The 24,000-nt window shown below is 44.0% G+C and overlaps 1 protein-coding gene across 6 annotated transcripts in view; it reads right to left on the bottom strand.

Annotated features, from left to right (window-relative positions):
* LOC130077979 (E3 ubiquitin-protein ligase HECW1) overlaps window positions 1–24,000 on the bottom strand; it is a 140,009-nt gene that overhangs the window by 97,145 nt on the left and 18,864 nt on the right. For 5 of the 6 annotated variants that reach the window (XM_056243422.1, XM_056243421.1, XM_056243420.1 and 2 more), the window contains 2 exons: window positions 22,542–22,649; window positions 14,219–14,313 (listed from right to left, as the gene is read on the bottom strand). In XM_056243422.1, the coding sequence (XP_056099397.1) occupies window positions 14,219–14,313; window positions 22,542–22,649 (203 nt within the window). Of the gene's footprint in view, window positions 1–10,323; window positions 10,669–14,218; window positions 14,314–22,541; window positions 22,650–24,000 lie in introns of those variants that run through there. The other variant, XM_056243424.1, reaches the window with a different exon arrangement.

The raw sequence follows: 24,000 nt of genomic DNA, 5'->3' as shown, positions 1-24,000 counted from the left end.
TAACCTGATCCATCTTAAAAAAAAGTCACTGGTCAAATATAAGGACACAAATAACTGAACCAGAAAATTCATTACAGGGGTGCAAAAACTATCAAATAAACTGATCACAACAAAACAAACAGACAGGACATTTACAAACAGAACACATAAAAACAGGACACCCTTCAAGAATAACCCAGCTGCCCCAGAAACCATGTTCCAGGGCATCCCAGTGAGTAAACCCAACAATATGTCAAAAACCGTCTCATACACTCAACTCAAACAGCAATAATAATATTAATAAAAAAACGAAAAAAAAAAAACGTAACTTATTACAAATAAAATAGAAGCATAGAATAAAAATAAAAAATAAAAATAAAAATAAAAAAAAATAAAGGAAAATATAGGCTATATGCCCAACAGTAGCATTGTGGGTAGGTAATACAAAATCCAATGCTCCAAAATAGTATTTTACATCACAAAACTACCTCAACACAATAAATATAATTATGCTACTAACAAACTTAGGTTATCCGAAAAATCAAGCCTCACCTCAGACAGTCATTATTATCCTGGTGAAATCTAAGGTGACAGGTAGGCAGCTTCAGCATCTTTGTGGCAGCTAAAACGCTGCTGTTTGCCATCAACAAAAACACACAACGTGCAAGGATATCGAAGATAGTATTTCACATTAAGTTCGCGTAGCTTTCGTTTAACAGGATCAAAGCTCCTGCGCCTCTTCATCAGGTCAGCGCTGAAATCCGGATAGATATATACGCGTGTCCCGTTGTACTCGAGCTGCTTCTTCTGCCTCGCAATGCGAAGAATTTTCACCTTGTCCTGGAAATTAAGGAGCTTGATCATAATAGGTCTAGGACTGGCTCTATCGCTTTGACGAACTGTCGGAGAGCGATGAGCCCACTCAATGATCAGAGGAATGGAAAAGTTATCTTGTCCCAAAAGCTGCGGAATCAACCGGGACATAAAGCCAACAATATCGCTGCCTTCCGATGACTCTTGAACTCCAACAAAGCGGAGATTAGAACGTCGACTACGGTTCTCCAAATCGTCAACTTTGTCCAGCAGGTAGGAGTTGTCTTTCTCCAGTTGTTGCATCCGGACGACACATACTTGGACGTTGTCCTCATTCGCTCCAACACGTTGCTCTAACAAATTAACTTGATCTCCCAGAGTGCTTAATGAATTCTGAATACTTGTCAATCTGCTATGAATGACGTCCATTTTTACATCGAAGTGAGTCAGCATATCACTCTTACTCTGCTGAATAGCGTTCCACAAAGTTTGAAGTGAGATATGCGAGTCCTCCATTGCGCCAATTGTGTAACCCAAACAGCAGAAAACACCTGGCTATATGCAAAACTTTAACGTCAATGTATTGAAAAGCAGTAAAAAAAAAAAAAGAGGAGATCTTACAAAGCTACTATGATTACAATAAGCATGCTTGAGTAGAGCTTGACACACGTTCACTCACGCCGCGGCCATCTTGATTCGGCCATCTTGGATATGAATATCCAATATATAGTGAAACACTATGTATTAGCAAGGTAACTTTAGATCGACAGTACAAGACATTAAATGTGCAAGCACAACACAAGGCAAATATCTTTTCAAATATATTGACGACTTTATTAACTATTCTAAACACATAAAACTAAGGTCTAAACACAATCACACACACGCATTCATACAAGGCGCAGAGGAAGAGAGAGAGAGAGAGAGAGAGTGAGTTTTCAGAGTGAGATGCACTTTGTAAGACATGACCTGAACGAACCACCAAGCAGTAATTTAAACCTTCGTTTCTTAGACAGGTTATTCAATTTACATTTGCACCAGTTCAGTTAAGAGTCTGGAGTAGCTGCTACTTGCTTGTCTTTGCGTTGCTTAGGGAGTTCCCTTTTTGCGGTGCTTCGTCAAAGGGGTTTCCCGACCGGGTCCGTGTGGCTGGTTGTCTTTGAAGTGCCTGGATGGAAGTTTCTGAACAGCCGGTCACGTGTGATTGGCAGGCGAATAAGAGTCTTTACAGTTCGAAGCGCGTTGCAGGAGAGACGTTTAAACGAACTTCGCAGCAACTTAACGTTGAACCGAGACTTTTATGAAAAAAGAAAATAAAGGAAGAAATGAAAGTAAGACGAGTTAGATGGCTTGAATGAGCTGTTTCAACCCCGATCTTGATGGGTTATTTGTCTGCTGGTCTAATTTGGTCTGGTCGATGTAGAAGCGTGCGAACACGCTCTTTGGTGTTTTCAGAGAGAAGCACGAACAGGAACACACTCTTTCTGTTGCTAGAGAGAGGCGCAAAACTTAATTCAACACCGAACCGAACTCAAAACCGAACGGCAACCCCGAACTGCTCTCTGAACCGAATTTCTTTTTTCTCCATCATACTCTAACTCCTTTGTTCGGGTCTTTAACTTAAACGTTAGTCCAACCTCTTTTGGAGAATTCTGACCAATGAGACAATGGCATCATTTTAGGAGGTGGATCGTTCCTACTTATCGTTATCTGGGATCTGCTTGGGTTCCAGCACTTAGCAGAGAACAAGAGACCCCAGTTTAAACATTATAGATTATTATAATCATACAAAACATTTTACACAGATTTCAAACAAGCCACCTTTTGAATTAAGTGCATACGATTCTTTTGATTGGAAGCACGATACCCTTTCATCCATACACACAGTTATATCACAATTACATGATTTATATGTGATCTACGCATAATACAAACATGAATTGTAGGAACAACAAGAATTATGATGTTTGATTAAGTCCACGGAGCATTGTTCTGCGTGAGTTTTAATGGGTTTGATATGTAAAGTCTGTGTAAGTCTCTCACGTTCCATGGAAGCGTGGTCTGTCTTACATCGCTGTCCTGCTCAGCAGTGGTGATGCTGAGGGAGGTCAAAGGTGGTCAGGCCCCTTGGTGGTCAGGCCTCGTCTCACCATTTCTGAGCAGCTTTGTCTTGCTTAAGGATGAAACAGTGACAACGTTCTTCCTGTTTAGGCTTATCTCTGATGCCTGCGGGGCCATAAAAGACTTCTCTGGGGGGTTTTCTAGACAATTTGGAGCCAGTCTTGTGACTTTGGAATGTGGTATTCAGATCCGAAATGCTGAATCACATTTGAATGAATCCCATGAGAGATTAGAAAGATTAATTCGTGTTTGGTTCATCCTTAAAGTCTCTACAGCACGCTTCAGATCCACACGCTTCAGATCCACACACTTCAGATCCACACACTTCAGATCCACACGCTTCAGATCCACACACTTCAGATCCACACGCTTCAGATCCACACGCTTCAGATCCACACACTTCAGATCCGCACGCTTCAGATCCACACACGCTTCAGATCCACACGCTTCAGATCCACACGCTTCAGATCCACACACGCTTCAGATCCGCACGCTTCAGATCCACACACGCTTCAGATCCACACACGCTTCAGATCCGCACGCTTCAGATCCACACGCTTCAGATCCGCACGCTTCAGATCCACACACGCTTCAGATCCACACGCTTCAGATCCACACGCTTCAGATCCACACGCTTCAGATCCGCACGCTTCAGATCCACACGCTTCAGATCCGCACGCTTCAGATCCACACACGCTTCAGATCCACACGCTTCAGATCCACACGCTTCAGATCCGCACGCTTCAGATCCGCACGCTTCAGATCCACACGCTTCAGATCCACACGCTTCAGATCCACACACACTTCAGATCCACACACTTCAGATCCGTACACTTCAGATCCACACACGCTTCAGATCCACACGCTTCAGATCCGCACGCTTCAGATCCACACGCTTCAGATCCACACGCTTCAGATCCACACACGCTTCAGATCCACACACTTCAGATCCGTACACTTCAGATCCACACACGCTTCAGATCCACACGCTTCAGATCCGCACGCTTCAGATCCACACGCTTCAGATCCACACGCTTCAGATCCACACGCTTCAGATCCGCACGCTTCAGATCCACACGCTTCAGATCCACACGCTTCAGATCCACACGCTTCAGATCCACACACGCTTCAGATCCACACGCTTCAGATCCGTACACTTCAGATCCACACACGCTTCAGATCCACACGCTTCAGATCCGCACGCTTCAGATCCACACGCTTCAGATCCACACGCTTCAGATCCACACACGCTTCAGATCCACACGCTTCAGATCCACACGCTTCAGATCCACACGCTTCAGATCCGCACGCTTCAGATCCGCACGCTTCAGATCCACACGCTTCAGATCCACACGCTTCAGATCCCCACACGCTTCAGATCCACACACGCTTCAGATCCACACGCTTCAGATCCACACACGCTTCAGATCCCCACACGCTTCAGATCCACACACGCTTCAGATCCACACGCTTCAGATCCGCACGCTTCAGATCCGCACGCTTCAGATCCACACGCTTCAGATCCACACACGCTTCAGATCCACACGCTTCAGATCCGCACGCTTCAGATCCACACGCTTCAGATTCGCACGCTTCAGATCCACACACGCTTCAGATCCACACGCTTCAGATCCACACGCTTCAGATCCGCACGCTTCAGATCCCCACGCTTCAGATCCACACGCTTCAGATCCGCACGCTTCAGATCCGCACGCTTCAGATCCACACGCTTCAGATCCACACACGCTTCAGATCCACACGCTTCAGATCCACACGCTTCAGATCCGCACGCTTCAGATCCACACGCTTCAGATCCACACGCTTCAGATCCGCACGCTTCAGATCCGCACGCTTCAGATCCACACACGCTTCAGATCCGCACGCTTCAGATCCGCACGCTTCAGATTCGCACGCTTCAGATCCACACACGCTTCAGATCCACACGCTTCAGATCCACACGCTTCAGATCCGCACGCTTCAGATCCGCACGCTTCAGATCCGCACGCTTCAGATCCGCACGCTTCAGATCCACACACGCTTCAGATCCACACGCTTCAGATCCACACGCTTCAGATCCGCACGCTTCAGATCCACACACGCTTCAGATCCACACACGCTTCAGATCCACACGCTTCAGATCCACACGCTTCAGATCCGCACGCTTCAGATCCACACGCTTCAGATCCGCACGCTTCAGATCCGCACGCTTCAGATCCGCACGCTTCAGATCCACACACGCTTCAGATCCGCACGCTTCAGATCCACACGCTTCAGATCCGCACGCTTCAGATCCACACACGCTTCAGATCCACACGCTTCAGATCCGCACGCTTCAGATCCGCACGCTTCAGATCCACACGCTTCAGATCCACACGCTTCAGATCCACACGCTTCAGATCCACACGCTTCAGATCCACACGCTTCAGATCCACACGCTTCAGATCCGCACGCTTCAGATCCACACTAGGGGTGGAACGGTACATGTATTCGTATTGAACCGAAACGGTACGGGCGTCACGGTTCGGTGCACGAATTTGCACGCAGAATACACGGTACAAATAAAAAAAACCTCTTAAATAGCGATAAATTTCGCTCTATTCGCTTTTGGTGTGACTGTGAACGCAGCAATGAACAGGCTGCGATCAAGATTGCAATGCAGGAGTGTGTGTGTGTGTGTCTGTGTGCGCGAGAGAGAGAGAGAGAGAGAGAGGCGCGATCGAACAGTGTGTGTGTGTGTGTGTGTGTGTGTGTGTGTGCGCGCGCGTGCGAGAGAGAGAGAGGCGCGGGCGCGAATCGCGCGATGAACAGTGTGTTTGTGTGTGTGTGTGTGTGTGCGCGCGCGAGAGAGAGAGAGAGAGAGGCGCGGGCGCGAATCGCGCGATGAACAGTGTGTGTGTGTGTGTGTGTGTGTGTGTGTGTGTGTGTGTGTGTGTGTGTGTGTGTGTGTGTGTGTGTGTGTGAGAGGCACGGGCGATCGAACAGTGGAAACGTAAAAACATACTCCGTCATTTTTTTCATACAGGACATCATTAAAACTGCAAATTGTTTACTTATATTTGTGTACACTCGCAATAAAACACAACATTGTGCTTTTGTCACACTCTAAACTCTTGTCAAACTGTAACCTACAACTGTTAACAAAAGTTTTTAAGGTAGTATTATTTTATACGGAAATCAATTATTTATAATTCAGATGAGAATAAAGTTAGTTATTTAAAATGAAGGAAAACAAATATCTTGATCTGAAATAGCAAATTAATTTTAAATTCATTCAGGTACAATTACCAAACATATCTCAAGGTCTTTTCGTCTTTTTAATAATTTAATTAATAAACTAATTATATAAAACTACTGTCAGTGCACTACAAATAAACTGGTTCTATGCCTTTATTAATAAAACTTATTTTAAAAAATACAAGGCTTAAGACATTTATAAAAATGCCTTCTGCATTTTTGCTTTGCTTTTCACTCCATTGTACCGAAATCGTACCGAACCGTGATGTCTGAACCGAGGTATGAACCGAACCGTGACTTCTGTGTACCGTTCCACCCCTACACACACTTCAGATCCGCACGCTTCAGATCCACACGCTTCAGATCCACACGCTTCAGATCCACACGCTTCAGATCCACACGCTTCAGATCCGCACGCTTCAGATCCGCACGCTTCAGATCCGCACGCTTCAGATCCACACGCTTCAGATCCACACGCTTCAGATCCACACACGCTTCAGATCCGCACTCTTCAGATCCACACGCTTCAGATCCACACGCTTCAGATCCACACGCTTCAGATCCACACGCTTCAGATCCACACGCTTCAGATCCACACGCTTCAGATCCGCACGCTTCAGATCCACACGCTTCAGATCCACACGCTTCAGATCCGCACGCTTCAGATCCACACGCTTCAGATCCACACGCTTCAGATCCACACGCTTCAGATCCACACACGCTTCAGATCCACACGCTTCAGATCCACACGCTTCAGATCCGCACGCTTCAGATCCGCACGCTTCAGATCCACACGCTTCAGATCCACACGCTTCAGATCCACACAGGCTTCAGATCCACACGCTTCAGATCCACACGCTTCAGATCCGCACGCTTCAGATCCACACGCTTCAGATCCACACGCTTCAGATCCACACGCTTCAGATCCACACGCTTCAGATCCACACACGCTTCAGATCCACACGCTTCAGATCCACACGCTTCAGATCCACACGCTTCAGATCCGCACGCTTCAGATCCGCACGCTTCAGATCCGCACGCTTCAGATCCGCACGCTTCAGATCCGCACGCTTCAGATCCGCACGCTTCAGATCCGCACGCTTCAGATCCACACGCTTCAGATCCACACGCTTCAGATCCACACGCTTCAGATCCACACGCTTCAGATCCACACACGCTTCAGATCCACACGCTTCAGATCCACACGCTTCAGATCCACACGCTTCAGATCCGCACGCTTCAGATCCGCACGCTTCAGATCCACACGCTTCAGATCCGCACGCTTCAGATCCGCACGCTTCAGATCCACACGCTTCAGATCCACACGCTTCAGATCCACACGCTTCAGATCCACACGCTTCAGATCCACACACGCTTCAGATCCACACGCTTCAGATCCACACGCTTCAGATCCACACGCTTCAGATCCGCACGCTTCAGATCCGCACGCTTCAGATCCGCACGCTTCAGATCCACACGCTTCAGATCCACACGCTTCAGATCCACACGCTTCAGATCCACACGCTTCAGATCCACACGCTTCAGATCCACACACGCTTCAGATCCACACGCTTCAGATCCACACGCTTCAGATCCGCACGCTTCAGATCCGCACGCTTCAGATCCGCACGCTTCAGATCCGCACGCTTCAGATCCACACGCTTCAGATCCACACGCTTCAGATCCACACACGCTTCAGATCCACACGCTTCAGATCCGCACGCTTCAGATCCGCACGCTTCAGATCCGCACGCTTCAGATCCGCACGCTTCAGATCCGCACGCTTCAGATCCACACGCTTCAGATCCGCACGCTTCAGATCCACACACGCTTCAGATCCACACGCTTCAGATCCACACGCTTCAGATCCACACGCTTCAGATCCACACGCTTCAGATCCACACGCTTCAGATCCACACGCTTCAGATCCGCACGCTTCAGATCCGCACGCTTCAGATCCACACACGCTTCAGATCCACACGCTTCAGATCCGCACGCTTCAGATCCGCACGCTTCAGATCCGCACGCTTCAGATCCACACGCTTCAGATCCACACGCTTCAGATCCGCACGCTTCAGATCCGCACGCTTCAGATCCACACACGCTTCAGATCCGCACGCTTCAGATCCACACGCTTCAGATCCACACGCTTCAGATCCGCACGCTTCAGATCCACACGCTTCAGATCCGCACGCTTCAGATCCACACGCTTCAGATCCACACGCTTCAGATCCACACACGCTTCAGATCCGCACGCTTCAGATCCACACGCTTCAGATCCACACGCTTCAGATCCACACGCTTCAGATCCACACACTTCAGATCCACACGCTTCAGATCCACACGCTTCAGATCCACACGCTTCAGATCCGCACGCTTCAGATCCACACACGCTTCAGATCCACACGCTTCAGATCCACACGCTTCAGATCCGCACGCTTCAGATCCGCACGCTTCAGATCCACACACGCTTCAGATCCACACGCTTCAGATCCACACGCTTCAGATCCACACGCTTCAGATCCACACGCTTCAGATCCACACGCTTCAGATCCGCACGCTTCAGATCCACACGCTTCAGATCCACACGCTTCAGATTTCTGCTGACCACATGTGATCCTGAAGGACACAGTGAACAATCCTGTATGAATCTGTCCTGTTCTCGGCTCTGGACACCGGCTGACGAGGGAACAAATGCAGAAAAGACAGGAAAGGTCTTTCTCCGACTGTTAAAAGGCCAACGATCACCTTCACACGTCTGAGCCCAAACTCCCCAAAATCACCCGAAGCGAAGAACCCTGACAATAACAGCTGGACTGTGACAAAATCATGAAAGCAGAAACTGTTTATATTGAGACTTTTATTCTTAAAATATACAAGCAATTTGTCATGATGCAACTGACTCTGATTCCTTTGGGTATATGATTGTTACAATGTCTTATTTGCTTACAGCAGAGATTTGATCTCACATATTGCTGTAAATTATACAGGGAACCATCTAATTTACATACATTGCAAAAATATTCATTTAAAATGTAATTTACTATACATTCTATACAGTGAGTATAAGAATATAGAATATTCCATCCATCCTGTAATATATAAAAATGTTCCAATACTGGAAGTATATATAATTGGATCATGGATTTAGATACATTTATTTTATTAAGTTTTTAACGCCATGTCAACAGCAGGACAAGAATATAGCCATCTTTAAAATCTTTATAAAGAACAAAGAGGGGTTGAGGGGGGGTCATAAAATTAACAAAATATATTTAAAACATTTTAAGTTAATATGAGACAACAATTTTAAATTCTTTCAGGTGATACTTTATTAAATACACTTTAGGGTTGCATTAGTCATTCATAAATTATTACTTAAATTGCTAGTCATAAATGCCACACTATACAGATTTAGTAACTACTAGCTAGTAGTTTGTAACTAACTCTGTACTTAAACTAATAAAGTAATTAATTCAATGATTTTCTCGATGTATAAATGTAAACGAGTGTTAATGTCAACATTATCATATTTGTCTAAATGATTGAAGTCTGTCAAGTAAAACATGAGCTTTTTCATGCAGTGTTGTTTTATTCCAGTCATTAGTAGTCTATACATAAAGTTGAGTTTTAATGCAACATAGACATTTTTAGTGCATAAGTTGCATCTTTACATCATGATACTCAACTTATGCGCAGCTAATGCTTGATCTTGAGTGAGGATTTGAACGCTGACTCTTAAATGAATAAACGGACCAGCATTTGTTTATGAATCAGACTTCACTGATCACAGTATGTTCCTGTTAAACAGCTTCTGTTTATAACTTACTTACTGTTAAATAAACACAATATATAAAATAAATAAATAATACATCTTCTTTTATAGTGAGAATCAGGACTTACTTATACGATAAAATAAAAACCCATAATAAAGCTTGTGCATTATCATTGTCCGAGTTTAAGGCGTTTTTGCTGCAAGGTCTAAATTTGAATGCTGACCAATTAAAAGCATTCATGGATAAAACTGCTGAATATATGCAAATATGCAGAAAAATGAATGCTAAGCAAACACAGGCTACAGCAGCAAGAAACCTCACTTGCAATCGTGTGATATGATGCCATAATGTGAAGTACAACATTCATAAATCACAATATCAGTGTATTTGGTCTTCCTACCCTTCTGTCATAAGAAACGACCTTCACCCATCCCGGGATCCAGGTGAATGGATCCGCTCTCCTCCGGGCCGGAGACATGCGTGCGAGATCGGCTCGGGTCCGGGTCAGAGCCCTGGAGAACCGAGCCGGTCGGTGAACGCGAGTCAGTGTGGCTTTACCATCCATCGTGAGTCCGCACGTCTTCCTCAACATCCAGAGAATCCCGGTCCTCATCCCAGGCTTTTCCAGCCCTGCTTCCGAACAGGTTATTTTTAAACAGAACGAGCGCTGGTGTTGAGATCAGGTTCTGTGTCTCTCAGCGTTTCTGGAGAACACGCCAGCACAAAGAGAAACTCAATCTCTCGCTCGGGATTACTGCTAACAAAGGGTTATTTACGGCTGTTTTTACAGTTCACTGGAACAAATAAAGATAATGAAGAGACGGGATCGCTATAAAGAAATGCACATTGTGTCTCATCGATCGCCTGTACGGTGTAAGGTCATCGAGGGTTTCATCAAATACAAAGAGCTTATTGCTAAATGATTGTGTCTTGGGTGGAATGACCTTTAATCTATTCAACATCTGGATCTCATGTACAAATGCAGAGAGAAGGGGAAACTATTATAAATGTGCCACAAAATCATCCAAAAATTCTAGTTGCATCACTTGAATCTTATTAACATACACTGTGAAACATAATCATGAGCAGCTGTTTGAATTAAGAGCCATTTCTGTAACATTCTGCCTTTGTTCTGAACTTTATAAGCCAATCACTGGAACTGTAAATGCCATGTGACTAACTACTCTGGAAACACACAAAGAAAGAAAGAATATATACTGTATATATGCAAGTCCATTTCATGCTTTAAAGAGCCCATGGGAACTGGTAAAATATCGAAAAAATTATTTTAAGTGGTTAATTCAGCCATATTTAACATATATATATATATATATATATATATATATATATATATATATATAATAATTAGCCTAATGCCAGTTATTATTTTATGTATTTATATGTACATTGGCGTTCAGAAGTTTGAGGTCAGTAAGAAATTAACACTTTTATTCATAAGGATGCTTTAAATTAATCAGAAGTGACAATTTATAATTTTACAAAAATTCTGTTTCAAATAAAAGCTGTTCTTTTGAACTTTCTATTCATCAAAGAATCCTGAAAAATAAAACGCTTCACGGTTTTCACATTTTGTTTTTACAATATTATTATTAAACGTATTATTGAACAATATTATTGTTTTTACTGTATTTTTGATCAAATAAATGCATCCTTGGAGAACAGGAGACTCTCTCAAAACATTTTAAAATCTTACCGACCTCAAACTTTTGAACACTTGTGTATAAATTATGGAACCAATACATCTGTGTTCATTATACAATCTGGGATGTCAAATGCACATTCATAAAGACAAATAATGCACTAAATTAGCCAACCATAAAACGGTTACACAGCTAAAACAATCAGAACTTGTTCATAACCTGTGTACGAACAGCATCAGTTTATCAGACATGCTGGAGGACATATGTTTAATGAAGAGTTTACATGGGCTTCCTGACCCCTGCTGACCTCTGCTAACCCCTCCTGACCCCTCCTCACACTTCCTGACCCCTCCTGACCCCTCCTTACCCTTCCTGACCCCTCCTTACCCTTCCTGACCCCTCCTGACCCCTCCTGACCCCTCCTTACCCTTCCTGACCCCTCCTGACCCCTGCTGACCCTTCCTGACCCCTCCTTACCCTTCCTGACCCCTCCTGACCCCTCCTTACCCTTCCTGACCCCTCCTGACCCCTGGTGACACCTCCTTACCCTTCCTGACCCCTCCTGACCCCTGCTGACCCCTCCTTACCCTTCCTGACCCCTCCTGATCCCTCCTTCACCCCTCCTGACCCTTCCTGACCCCTCCTGACCCCTCCTTACCCTTCCTGACCCATGCTGATCCCTCCTTCACCCTTCCTGACCCCTCCTGACCCCTCCTTACCCCTCCTGACCCCTGGTGACACCTCCTTACCCTTCCTGACCCCTCCTGACCCCTGCTGACCCCTCCTTACCCTTCCTGACCCCTCCGGATCCCTCCTTCACCCCTCCTGACCCCTCCTGACCCTTACTGACCCCTCCTGACCCCTCCTTACCCTTCCTGACCCATGCTGATCCCTCCTTCACCCCTCCTGACCCCTCCTGACCCTTACTGACCCCTCCTGACCCCTCCTTACCCTTCCTGACCCATGCTGATCCCTCCTTCACCCCTCCTGACCCCTCCTGACCCTTACTGACCCCTCCTGACCCCTCCTTACCCTTCCTGACCCCTGCTGATCCCTCTTTCACCCTTCCTGACCCTTCCTGACCCCTCCTGACCCCTGCTGACCCCTCCTTACCCTTCCTGACCCCTGCTGATCCCTCCTTCACCCCTCCTGACCCCTCCTGACCCCTGCTGATCCCTCCTTCACCCCTTCTGACCCCTCCTGACCCCTGCTGATCCCTCCTGACCCCTGCTGATCCCTCCTGACCCCTCCTGACCCCTCCTGACCCCTGCTGACCCCTCCTGACCCCTCCTGACCCCTGCTGACCCCTCCTGACCCCTGCTGATCCCTCCTGACCCCTGCTGATCCCTCCTGACCCCTCCTGACCCCTGCTGACCCCTCCTGACCCCTCCTGACCCCTCCTGACCCCTCCTGATCCCTCCTGACCCTTGCCACATTATCTGTCACACACTGTATTAAGCCACAAACTTTGGAAGCTTTTCTCCGCCACAGAATAAAAATAAACATTTTAGAAATCTGAGTTTCTATCTCGCAATTCTATTATTTTTTTCCCCTCGACACAGAATAAAAAAAATAAAAAGGCAATTGCTTTTTATTTCTGACAATTCCCAATTTCTGACTTTTCTCCAAATTGTGAGGAAAAAAAGACTGAAATGTAAGATAAAACGTTGCAATTATATATTTATCCTGTGGCAGAAAAAAGCTTCCAAACACCAAAACAAAGTGTGCTTGTATATATGGTTTATGAGACACAAATGTGTAATGATGGGTATTACAGCATGGTTTGTACAGTATAAAAACCATTATAAAATGGTTAGTTCCAGTCCTTGATTCTGATTGGTCAATAGCTGTGTTTTATTCACGATAAACCGCTTCACCCAACGGTTCTATGTATCACTACACAACACCCCTAGCAACCACTCTTAGCAACGTAAACATATGTTTGTTCTCATTGATATTGTTCACTGAAGCTTATAGAGTATTGTGCGAGATCGAGTAAGCGAGTGTTCCTGCATTTACAGTAGATATAGCATCTTCCTTCAGGTCAGTCTTATGTTCATCATAAAACATACGTTTGAATGTCCGCTGCGATATCTTGTCGTTTTAAACAGGGTTTTCCCGTCATTTGTCAGATGAGTCTTGCTTCTCTGTGTTCACAAGTTTCAGTCCTTTCAATATAAAGTCTTCTCTACTGACTCACGCACTCATAAAGACAGTCTCTGCCGCCATCTAATGGAGAAATAATGCTCTTCTGTTGCTGTTCACGGTCAGGGACTAGTTTTTCCAGCGGAAGGAAGGCTTTTAGTGATTTTACTTCATGAAAGTTGCAATAATACATATTTTTTGGCTTTAATATTTGTATTGTGTGGTAACCGTTTTCTAAAAGCTGTAAGGTACTCGAGGCTCGTGCTGTGTGGGGAATAAGTCACGACTGACTGGAGCCTAACAACACCCTTCAGACTTATTCACCACACAGCCTCAAGAACCTTAGTGCTGACTTACATCTATTTAATATCCCCGTAAACCACCAATGCCAACATGTGTGTGTGTGTGTGTGTGTGTGTGTGTGTGTGTGTGTGTGTGTGTGTGTGTGTGTGTGTGTGTGTGTGTGTGTGTGAGAGAGAGTTTACTCACAGAGGACGAGGGGTTCCTCACTGTCACGCTGGGTGTTGTGGCTCTGAGAGCTCCACTCAGACCATGATAATATTTGAAGCAAACCTTCGTCTCGGCTGCGAGACACAGACACAGAAACAGGAATGAATGACATGAAGGTCGAGAGACACGAGGATCCAGTGTTAAAGAGCTGAGGGGAAAACAGCAGAACATCTCCTCAAACTCTCAAACTAAATGCAGAAATCAGAAGTTGAGCTGCTGTTGTAATTACTGTTACGACCCTGTGTTCTGCTTGCTCGCCTGCTGGTGGCGGTGTTGCTCTGAGAGAGCGTGGGAGATCGCACACACCTGCTTCCTCCGATCATCTTTGATTATGAAGAGGATAAAACCTTGGATTGAACATCTCATCTTCACTTCGTCCAGGGGGACTGACAGCCTCTGGCGAAGTCATTCGAACCTTTTGATTTACAGCCCATACCAACCTTCTTTTACTCCCCAACCGGATTATGATTTTTGACCCTTTTGATTTGAAACCCTAGACTTTGTTATATTCAGTTTATTGTGATTTTTGAGGACGAATAAAATCTTGCAAGTCATTTTCGGTGTACTTGTTTACTTTATGTACGGCCGAAACGAGCTGGCCGTAACATAAATTGGAGTCTCGTCCGCGATCCTATTGTGGTAGGAAACGTTGGTAAGTATGGGTTGTATGTGTGTATGTTTTTGTGAATGGTTACCTTTATAAATGAGAACTCTGGTGAGTTAGAGTGTTTCCAGCTGGATTGTGAATACAATCCTTCCGTCGGAGCACTGTTTGTTGTTTTGTTTTGTTATTTTGCCTTTCTTGTTTTTGGAGGTTATCCTGGGTGGAGATTAACTCTCTGTAGGGGGTACGCTTCCGGACTTTCAGTTTGACTGATAGTTGCGGAGTTCAGCGTTTAATGTCGCCTCGAGCCCGGTACATCTCTGAAGACCAGGTAGGATTTAGTTATTGTTTTTCTGAGTTAGGAGCTGGAGTTCTCTTATATTATAAGTGGTAAATCCATTCTACAAAAAAAAAAAAAAGGGAAAATCGTTGAGATTGCGTGTATAGTGCAGTTTATTTTACGCTTACACTGTGTTTTGACTTGTGGGAAGTCTTTGAAAATTTTGTGAATGAGGTTGCGTAATACGGTGACGTAGTTCCTTTTTGAAGCTGTGGCTGGGAATTGTATTTTGAGTAAACAGCGTCTCACGTGTGTTAGCTAGTAGTTTCGATTGTGTTATTGTGCATAAAACATACGAACGAAATGTCTTCGGTGGTCGAGGATTTCTTTGCGTGTCCATCAGAAGCTTTGCTTGAGAGTTGTACAAAGGAGCAGTTGGTGCAAATCGCCGAACGCTTCAGTGTCGATTTTACTTCTCAGGAGAAGAGGCTGAGGGAGACTATGGTGACTACTTTGAAGCGGTCACTTGTTGATAGAGGAGTTATAGAGGTAAGCACAGAGCTAATCACTCCGAGTGAATCGTTTGTGTCTACTCCTGCTGAGGTTTATAGTGAAAGTGAGACGAAATTTCCTGAATTGTCTTTGCAAGAGAAGCAATTGTGTTTAGATGCCGCGAAAATTCGTGCTGAACGAGATGATCGCGCTATGAAAGAGCGAGCGGTAGAAAGAGAATTTGAAGAGAGGAAATTAAATCATCAGTTAGCTATGCGAAGAATGGAGCTTGATTTAGAAGAGAGAACGCTTCAGTTAGAGAAGGAACGTGACGAGAGAGCATTTGAGATAAAAAAGTTGGAGTTAGAATTAGCAGCAAAGACGGCTGAAGCTTCACAAGCAAATGTGCCTCCTGTTCCACAACAGCATGCGAATGCAGGTGAACCTGTGTTTGATGTTCACAGAAATATGAGATTAGTGCCGCCATTTTCTGAAAAGGAAGTGGATAAATATTTCTATCACTTTGAACGTGTTGCTTTATCCATGAAATGGCCGAAAAGCTTTTGGACTTTATTGTTACAGTGTGTGTTCACAGGTAAAGCTCAGGAAGTTTATTCTGCACTCTCACTGGAACAGAGTGGTGAGTATGATGTTGTGAAGTCTGCTGTGTTACATGCATATGAACTCGTGCCTGAGGCATATCGTCAGAAATTTAGGACTTTGAGTAAAGCTGATGAATGTACTCATGTTGAGTTTGCAAGAGAAAAAGAGAACTTATTTGATCGTTGGTGCACTTCAATGAAGGTTACAACTAGAGAGCAGTTAAGAGAATTAGTGCTCTTAGAGGAGTTTAAACATTGTGTTCCTCATGCTGTAGCTACGCATCTCACTGAACACAAGGTGAATACACTTTCAGAAGCTGCTATCATGGCTGATGAATTCGTATTAACCCATTGTGAGTCATTCAGTTCAGTCGGTCTTAAAACCAACAATATGAGTAAGTCTAAGTTTTGCTTTCAACCTAAGACAAAGTCTCCTGTGATGAGTAGGAATAGTAAGACAACAGCTGCTGAACATTCTAGTAAACCTGTAGTCTCACGAGACATGGTTTGCTTTTATTGTAAAAAGCCTGGTCATAAAATATCTGACTGTCAGATACTCAAGAGGAAAGAGAGATTGTCGAAACCTGTTGCTTTGGTTTCTACCTCACCATTTACTATTGACACTCGTGATGAGAAAGATCGTCATTTGTCCAGTTCTGGTGATAAATCTGTTGATCAGTGTACAATTTCTTCTGTTGATTATACACCTTTTATCACAGAAGGAAATGTGTCATTGCCTGGTTCAAATGAAACGGTGCCAATACGTCTTCTTCGAGATACAGGGGCTGCGCAGTCGTTTCTGTTAGAGGGAATTTTACCCTTGACTTCTGAAACCGCTACTGGAACTCATGTGTTAGTGCGAGGTTTTGAGATGGGGTTTGTTGAAGTGCCTTTGCATCGAATCCATCTTTCCTCTGCCATTGTATCTGGTGATGTAGTAGTTGGTGTTCGTTCTGCACTTCCAGTCCCTGGGATTACATTTATTCTGGGAAATGATTTAGCTGGTGGGAATGTTTGGGGTTGGAGTGAAGGGGCAGCTCCACCCATAATAGCATCTACACCTAGGAAATCTGATGTTGGAAATTGTAGAGAATTTCCTGATTTGTTTCCAGCTTGTGCAGTTACTCGATCAATGGCTAAACCATTATCTGAAAATCAAGTTGAAGTTCCACTGCATGATACCTTCTTCTATACTGTTCATACAGGTGATTCAGGATCGGATGTATCCAAGAGTCCTGAGCAAGGAGACCTGAAGTCCTGTTCTTCGTTGTCTTCTGACCAGAAAGAATCGACAGTGTTGCGACATGAATCTAACGATACATTAGAGGTTCTGTCCACTCTTGAGAAAACCAATGTTGATCTCTCTGATGTTGATTGTTCTCTGACTTCTTTGTTCCAGATTTCTCGAGAGGATTTGATTAGAGCTCAACAGAGCGACGACAGTCTTAAAACCTTATTCTCTGAAGTAGGGTCTAAGAAGTGTTCTGATCCTCAGTCTTCTTCGTACTTTCTTGATGATGGTCTGCTTTGTCGGAAAGTGGTGTTGCATGAAGATGTTTCTCCTGAACCTAAAATTCAGATTGTGGTTCCTTTTACGATGAGGGAATCCGTGTTGCATTTAGCTCATCAAGGACTTGCTGGTCATACCGGAGTTCGTAAAACGTACGATCGAGTCTTACGACAGTTCTATTGGCCGAAGGTGAAACGAGATGTGGCAAAACATATTCGATCTTGTCATACATGCCAGATCACCGGTAAGCCAAATCAAAAGTTACCTGTTGCTCCGTTGCAACCTATTTCCGTCGGTTCCACTCCTTTTGAGTATTTGGTAGTTGACTGTGTTGGTCCTTTGCCTCGGTCCAAGACTGGTCACCAATACCTTTTAACCATTATGTGTCAGACTACTCGTTATCCGGCTGCTTATCCGTTAAGGTCCATTACTACTAAATCTGTCTTGAAGGCTCTCACTAATTTCATGTCGACCTTTGGAATACCTAAAGTCATTCAATCTGATCAGGGTTCGAACTTTATGTCAAAACAGTTCTCAAAAGCCCTGCGTCAACTTCGAGTGAAACACAATATTTCTAGTGCTTATCATCCACAGAGTCAAGGAGTTCTTGAAAGGTTTCATCAAACCCTGAAGTCCCTTTTGAGGTCATATTGTGTGGAACTCGATGCGGATTGGGAAGAAGGTCTGCCATGGATGTTGTTAGCGATCCGTGAGGTAATCCAAGAAAGTCTTGGGTTTAGCCCAAATGAATTAGTGTTCGGACATGTAGTGCGAGGACCTACAACTGTGTTAGCTGAGGAGTGGCGAATGTCTAAACCTTCTGGAAATATTTCAGATTATGTGAGTGGATTCCGGCGTAGATTATATGAGGCACGAGCTCTTGCTAAAAAGAAATTGAGTAAGTCTCAAATAAAAATGCAACAACGCTTTGACAAGAAAGCTAAATTAAGAGAATTTCAGGTGGGTGAACAAGTATTGGCTTTATTGTCTCTACCTGCAAATCCATTTCAGGCTAAATTTACAGGCCCTTACAAGATAGTTAAACGTCTTTCTGATGATGGCTGTCTGTTGGGTGCTCCTGATCGGAGGAAGAAGGTACAGGTGTGTCGCAGTGGCCTGTTGAGGTTGTACATAGTTCCTGTTCGTCCCGTTGCTGTTGATGTGGTGAACTCTTGTGATTCTTTTCCGGAGTTGTCGTCTTCCTTTCGTAGCCCGAGTGGGGGTTCTTTGGAGAGTGCTGATGAGGATGAGAGTTTTCTTTCTCGAGAAAAGGTCGACGGGCGACTTGGGAACTCTGGGATTCTTCTTGATCTGTCCTCTCGTCTTTCTTGTCTGGCGGAGAGGGAGAGGAGTGATGTCACTGAGTTGGTGATGTCATTTCCCTCTCTTTTCCGTGATGTTCCTGGTCGTACATCTATCATAGAACATGATATCGACGTAGGAGCCTCATGTCCTGTTAAACAGAACGCATATCGAGTCAATCCTTTTAAAAGAGATTTGCTGAAACAAGAGGTGAACTATCTACTTGCTCATGATCTGGCTGAATGTAGTTTCAGTTCATGGAGTTCCCCTTGTGTTCTGGTAAATAAATCTGATGGCTCATATCGATTCTGCACAGATTATCGAAAACTAAATTCTGTTACTAAGCCGGATTGCTTCCCTTTGCCTCGAGTTGATGACTGCGTCGATCATGTTGGCTCTGCTCGATATGTTAGTAAGTTCGATCTCCTAAAGGGATATTGGCAGGTGCCGCTGACTTGTCGAGCGAAGGAATTATCCGCCTTCGTCACACCTGATGCTTTCCTGCAGTATACGGTTATGCCTTTCGGAGTGCGAAATGCACCCGCGACGTTCCAGCGTCTCGTAAATCGTATACTGTATGGAATGTCAGGATGTGAGGCATATCTTGACGACGTGGTGTTGTATAATTCCTCCTGGTCTGAACATCTTAACCAGATTAAGGAATTGTTTTCTCGTTTAGCAAAGGCTAATCTGACCATAAACCTCGCTAAATCGGAATTCGCGAAGGCAACCGTTACCTACTTAGGTAAAGTCGTGGGAAACGGTTGTGTAAAGCCTGTCGAGACCAAGGTTGAAGCCATTTGTGATTTTCCCGTACCCACCACTCGTCGTGAATTGCGACGGTTTCTCGGTATGGTGGGATATTACCGGGGCTTCTGTGAAAATTTCGCCAGTGTGGTCTCCCCTCTTACCGATTTATTGAGTCCAAAGTTGACTTTTCAGTGGTCTGAGCTCTGTCAACAAGCTTTTGATAATTGTAAAGCGTTGTTGGCGTGTGCCCCTGTTTTAACAGCCCCGGATTTTGAGAAATCTTTTAGCCTTGCAATCGATGCAAGTGCTTGTGGTGCGGGTGCTGTCCTCTTACAGGAGGATTCGAACAAGGTTCTACATCCTGTAAGTTACTTTTCAAAAAAGTTTAATCGACATCAACAGGTATACTCTACCATTGAGAAGGAAGCTCTCGCCCTAGTGTTGGCCGTGCAACATTTTGAGGTATACCTAGGGTCCATCGCTGCACCGATTATCATCTATACGGATCATAATCCGTTGGTTTTCTTGAATCAAATGAGAAATCGAAATCAGCGACTTATGCGATGGAGTCTCATTTTACAACCTTTCCACCTTGAGATTCAACACATTCGAGGAAAAGATAATGTCATAGCTGACACCCTTTCCAGAGCATAACCTAACCTCTGCGTTGTCCATTTTCTTTTCTCTGCATCTCTAGGGCCCAGAGGTGCTGGAAAATGAAGAGAAGACGACGTCCAGAATGTCATTGCGCTTGTTTTGGGTTGTGCTTAATTGTTTTTTTTCTTGTTTTTTTTAGATTCGTGGCCGAATCTTTTTCTTTTGGAGGGAGGTGTTACGACCCTGTGTTCTGCTTGCTCGCCTGCTGGTGGCGGTGTTGCTCTGAGAGAGCGTGGGAGATCGCACACACCTGCTTCCTCCGATCATCTTTGATTATGAAGAGGATAAAACCTTGGATTGAACATCTCATCTTCACTTCGTCCAGGGGGACTGACAGCCTCTGGCGAAGTCATTCGAACCTTTTGATTTACAGCCCATACCAACCTTCTTTTACTCCCCAACCGGATTATGATTTTTGACCCTTTTGATTTGAAACCCTAGACTTTGTTATATTCAGTTTATTGTGATTTTTGAGGACGAATAAAATCTTGCAAGTCATTTTCGGTGTACTTGTTTACTTTATGTACGGCCGAAACGAGCTGGCCGTAACATTACCAAACAAATTACCAACCATTGATAATATATTGATAATAATCATAAATGTTTCTTGAGCATCAGATCCTCATATTAGAGTGATTTCTTAAGGATCATGTGACTCTGAAGACTGGAGTAATGATGCTGAAAATTCAGCTTTGATCACAGGAATAAATTACACTTTACTGTATATTCACATAGAAAACAGATGATTTACATTGGAGTAATATTTCACTGTTTTACTGTCATCAAATAAATACAGCCTTGGTGAGCAGAAGAGGCTTCTTTCAAAACATTCAACATTTTACTGACTCCAAATGTTTGAATGCTTTTACTATAGAACAAAAAAATGGCAAACATGGCTTAAAAATCATAATACTATCACCGTCCACCAACAGTGGGAGTGGCGTGAGTTTGCTGAGGAGAAGTTTGCATATCATCGCCGGATCCGTGTAATGAAAGCTGACATCTTGCTGAAGTAGATGTGAAACTCAACAGAATTACATGACTGGTTTCCCAGGGTGCATTGCAACTCAATCTCATTTCTGAAGGCTCCCTGCTGGTGTGTGTGTGTCTCTCTGTGTGTGTGTGTGGGGGGGGGGGGGGGGGGGGGGGGTGTATATGATACATCTGCTATTGTCATGTACAGTATGATGAACCAGTGGAGTGATGCGCTGTCAGAGGATTTCAGATGTGTGTGTGTGTGTCTGTGTGTGTGTGTGTGTGTGTGTGTGTGTCTGTGTGTGTGTGTGTAGTGTGTGTGTGTGTGTGTGTGTGTGTGTGTGTGTGTGTGTGTGTGTGTGTGTGTGTGATTGAGTGTGTCTGTGTCTCTCTGTGTGTGTGTGTGTGTGTGTGTGTGTCTGTGTCTCTCTATGTGTGAGGGTTAGTTGCATGTGATTATGCATAATTTACTGTTATTACTATGATAAGTGCATGTAACATATGTAACGGACACTATAAAATAAAGTGTTTTAATGCAAAACACGTGTGCTGATATTGATGCAGGTAAGTTAGGACAGGGTTTAAGCGTGGGTTAAGGTATTAATAATAAAAGTACAATACAACATGTACATGTATGCACAGAATAAGTGCATTGTACTAAATTATTAATTTAAATGTTTGTACATAGTTAAAGACACTTAATATAAACTGGGACCAATAATTGTGTCTTTCACCTCATTCAAACATCATATTATCACTAGATTGATCCGACGGTTCAAATCTAACGCTTTAGATGGACAGTATTTCACAAGTAAGACAGTGAACGCGAGGAACTTCAAAAGCTGAAAATCTGAATCCGGTTGGTTTTGAGGTATAGAAAGAGACCGAGAAAGCAGATTTATATAATCGCTTGTGTGAGTCGAGGTGAAGACACATTCCCAGATCAAAGCGGAGGACAGAAAAAAGAGCAGAAATATCTGAAATACGGGGATTTTAACCCTGAAGATGATCAAGTGCAGCTCGCATCTGTGGCTGGACTGTAGATTGCATTTATTTGTTGCCTGACAGAGAAATAAGTGCGTTCGAAACCCTGAGGCATTAATGAACGATGCGGGACGAGGAATACTCACCCTCCATAAAGTACAAGCTGGCGTCGATCCTCCACACGATCTGGCCTCGGTGCGAGCCGCTCACTCCTCGACTCTTGTAGTCCAGAAAGTTTTCTGACAGAACCTCGTCTAGAATAGAAGAACAGAGAGAAGAGGGGTTCGTTCTGCTATTATCTGTGTATCCGTTCAGACGTTTAAAGGGACATACAGTCAAACCTACATTTATTCAGACACCTTCATCATCACAGGTTATTCGCTATAGTTTAGACAATGGTGATAAACATGAGCAGAACTCAGTTGATATTTGACTGGTTTTGTCCGTCCTTCTGTTAGACTCTCACACATGAATTATGATGAATATCTGTCAGCTGTTCAATTTAACTACACAATTAGATAATACCAGTTTAGCTCAACCAGTGACCAAGCAATGCTTCATGTTGTTCAGTGTGTGTGTAAAAAGAGCATTAGCAATTACAGAAAACACACTTCAGCAAAACATGATCAGCTCAAAGTGGAGGAATCATTTCTGGTCCCAAATGTGTATAAATGTCACTGGTAGTCACTGTATGAAGAATATTTGGGTATAATATGTCACAGTTTACTTTATTTTGCTCTCCTCACTTATTAAATGAACTATAGTGTCCTGATCACACTAGTGAAAACATTTTCAAGTAAAAAAAAATTCACACTAGTAAAGAAAAATATGAGTGAGATGAGTGAGATTGGCCTGTTCTGTTATTGCCGGAGTCTCTGAAGCTCAAAGGCTCCGCCCTCTTCTGAACGGAGGCGGAGCAACAGCTCATTTGCATTTAAAGGGACACAGAAAAAAGTGTGTTTTTGCTCTCACCCCAAAAGGGGCAAGCTATAATAAATGATCTGGTATTTTGAGTTGAAATTTCAGACACATTCTGGAGACACCATAGATTTATATTACATCTTTTGAAAAGGGGCATAATATGTCACATTTAAGATGCATTTTACAGTATATTTACAGCTGTTTTAAATTGTATAATAAAACGGTTAGTTCCAGTCCTTGATTCTGATTGGTCAATAGCTGTGTTTTATTCATGATAAACCACTTCACCCAACGGTTCTATGTATCACTACACAACACCCCTAGCAATGACACCCATGAGTCTTGCTTCTCCGTGTTCACAAGTTTCAGTCCTTTCAATATAAAGTCTTCTCTACTGACTCACGCACTCATAAAGACAGTCTCTGCCGCCATCTAATGGAGAAATAATGCTCTTCTGTTGCTGTTCACGGTCAGGGACTAGTTTTTCTAGCGGAAGGAAGGCTTTTAGTGATTTTACTTCATGAAAGTTGCAATAATACATATTTTTTGGCTTTAATATTTGTATTGTGTGGTAACCGTTTTCTAAAAGCTGTAAGGTACTGGAGGCTTGTGCTGTGTGGGGAATAAGTCACGACTGACTGGAGCCTAACAACACCCTTCAGACTTATTCACCACACAGCCTCG

Source organism: Rhinichthys klamathensis, unplaced genomic scaffold (genome assembly GCF_029890125.1).
Source record: "Rhinichthys klamathensis goyatoka isolate OS25496 unplaced genomic scaffold, OSU_Roscu_1.1 h1tg000795l_1, whole genome shotgun sequence".
NCBI classification, from domain to species: Eukaryota; Metazoa; Chordata; class Actinopteri; order Cypriniformes; family Leuciscidae; genus Rhinichthys; species Rhinichthys klamathensis.
This window is presented reverse-complemented; position numbering and strand designations above follow the sequence as displayed.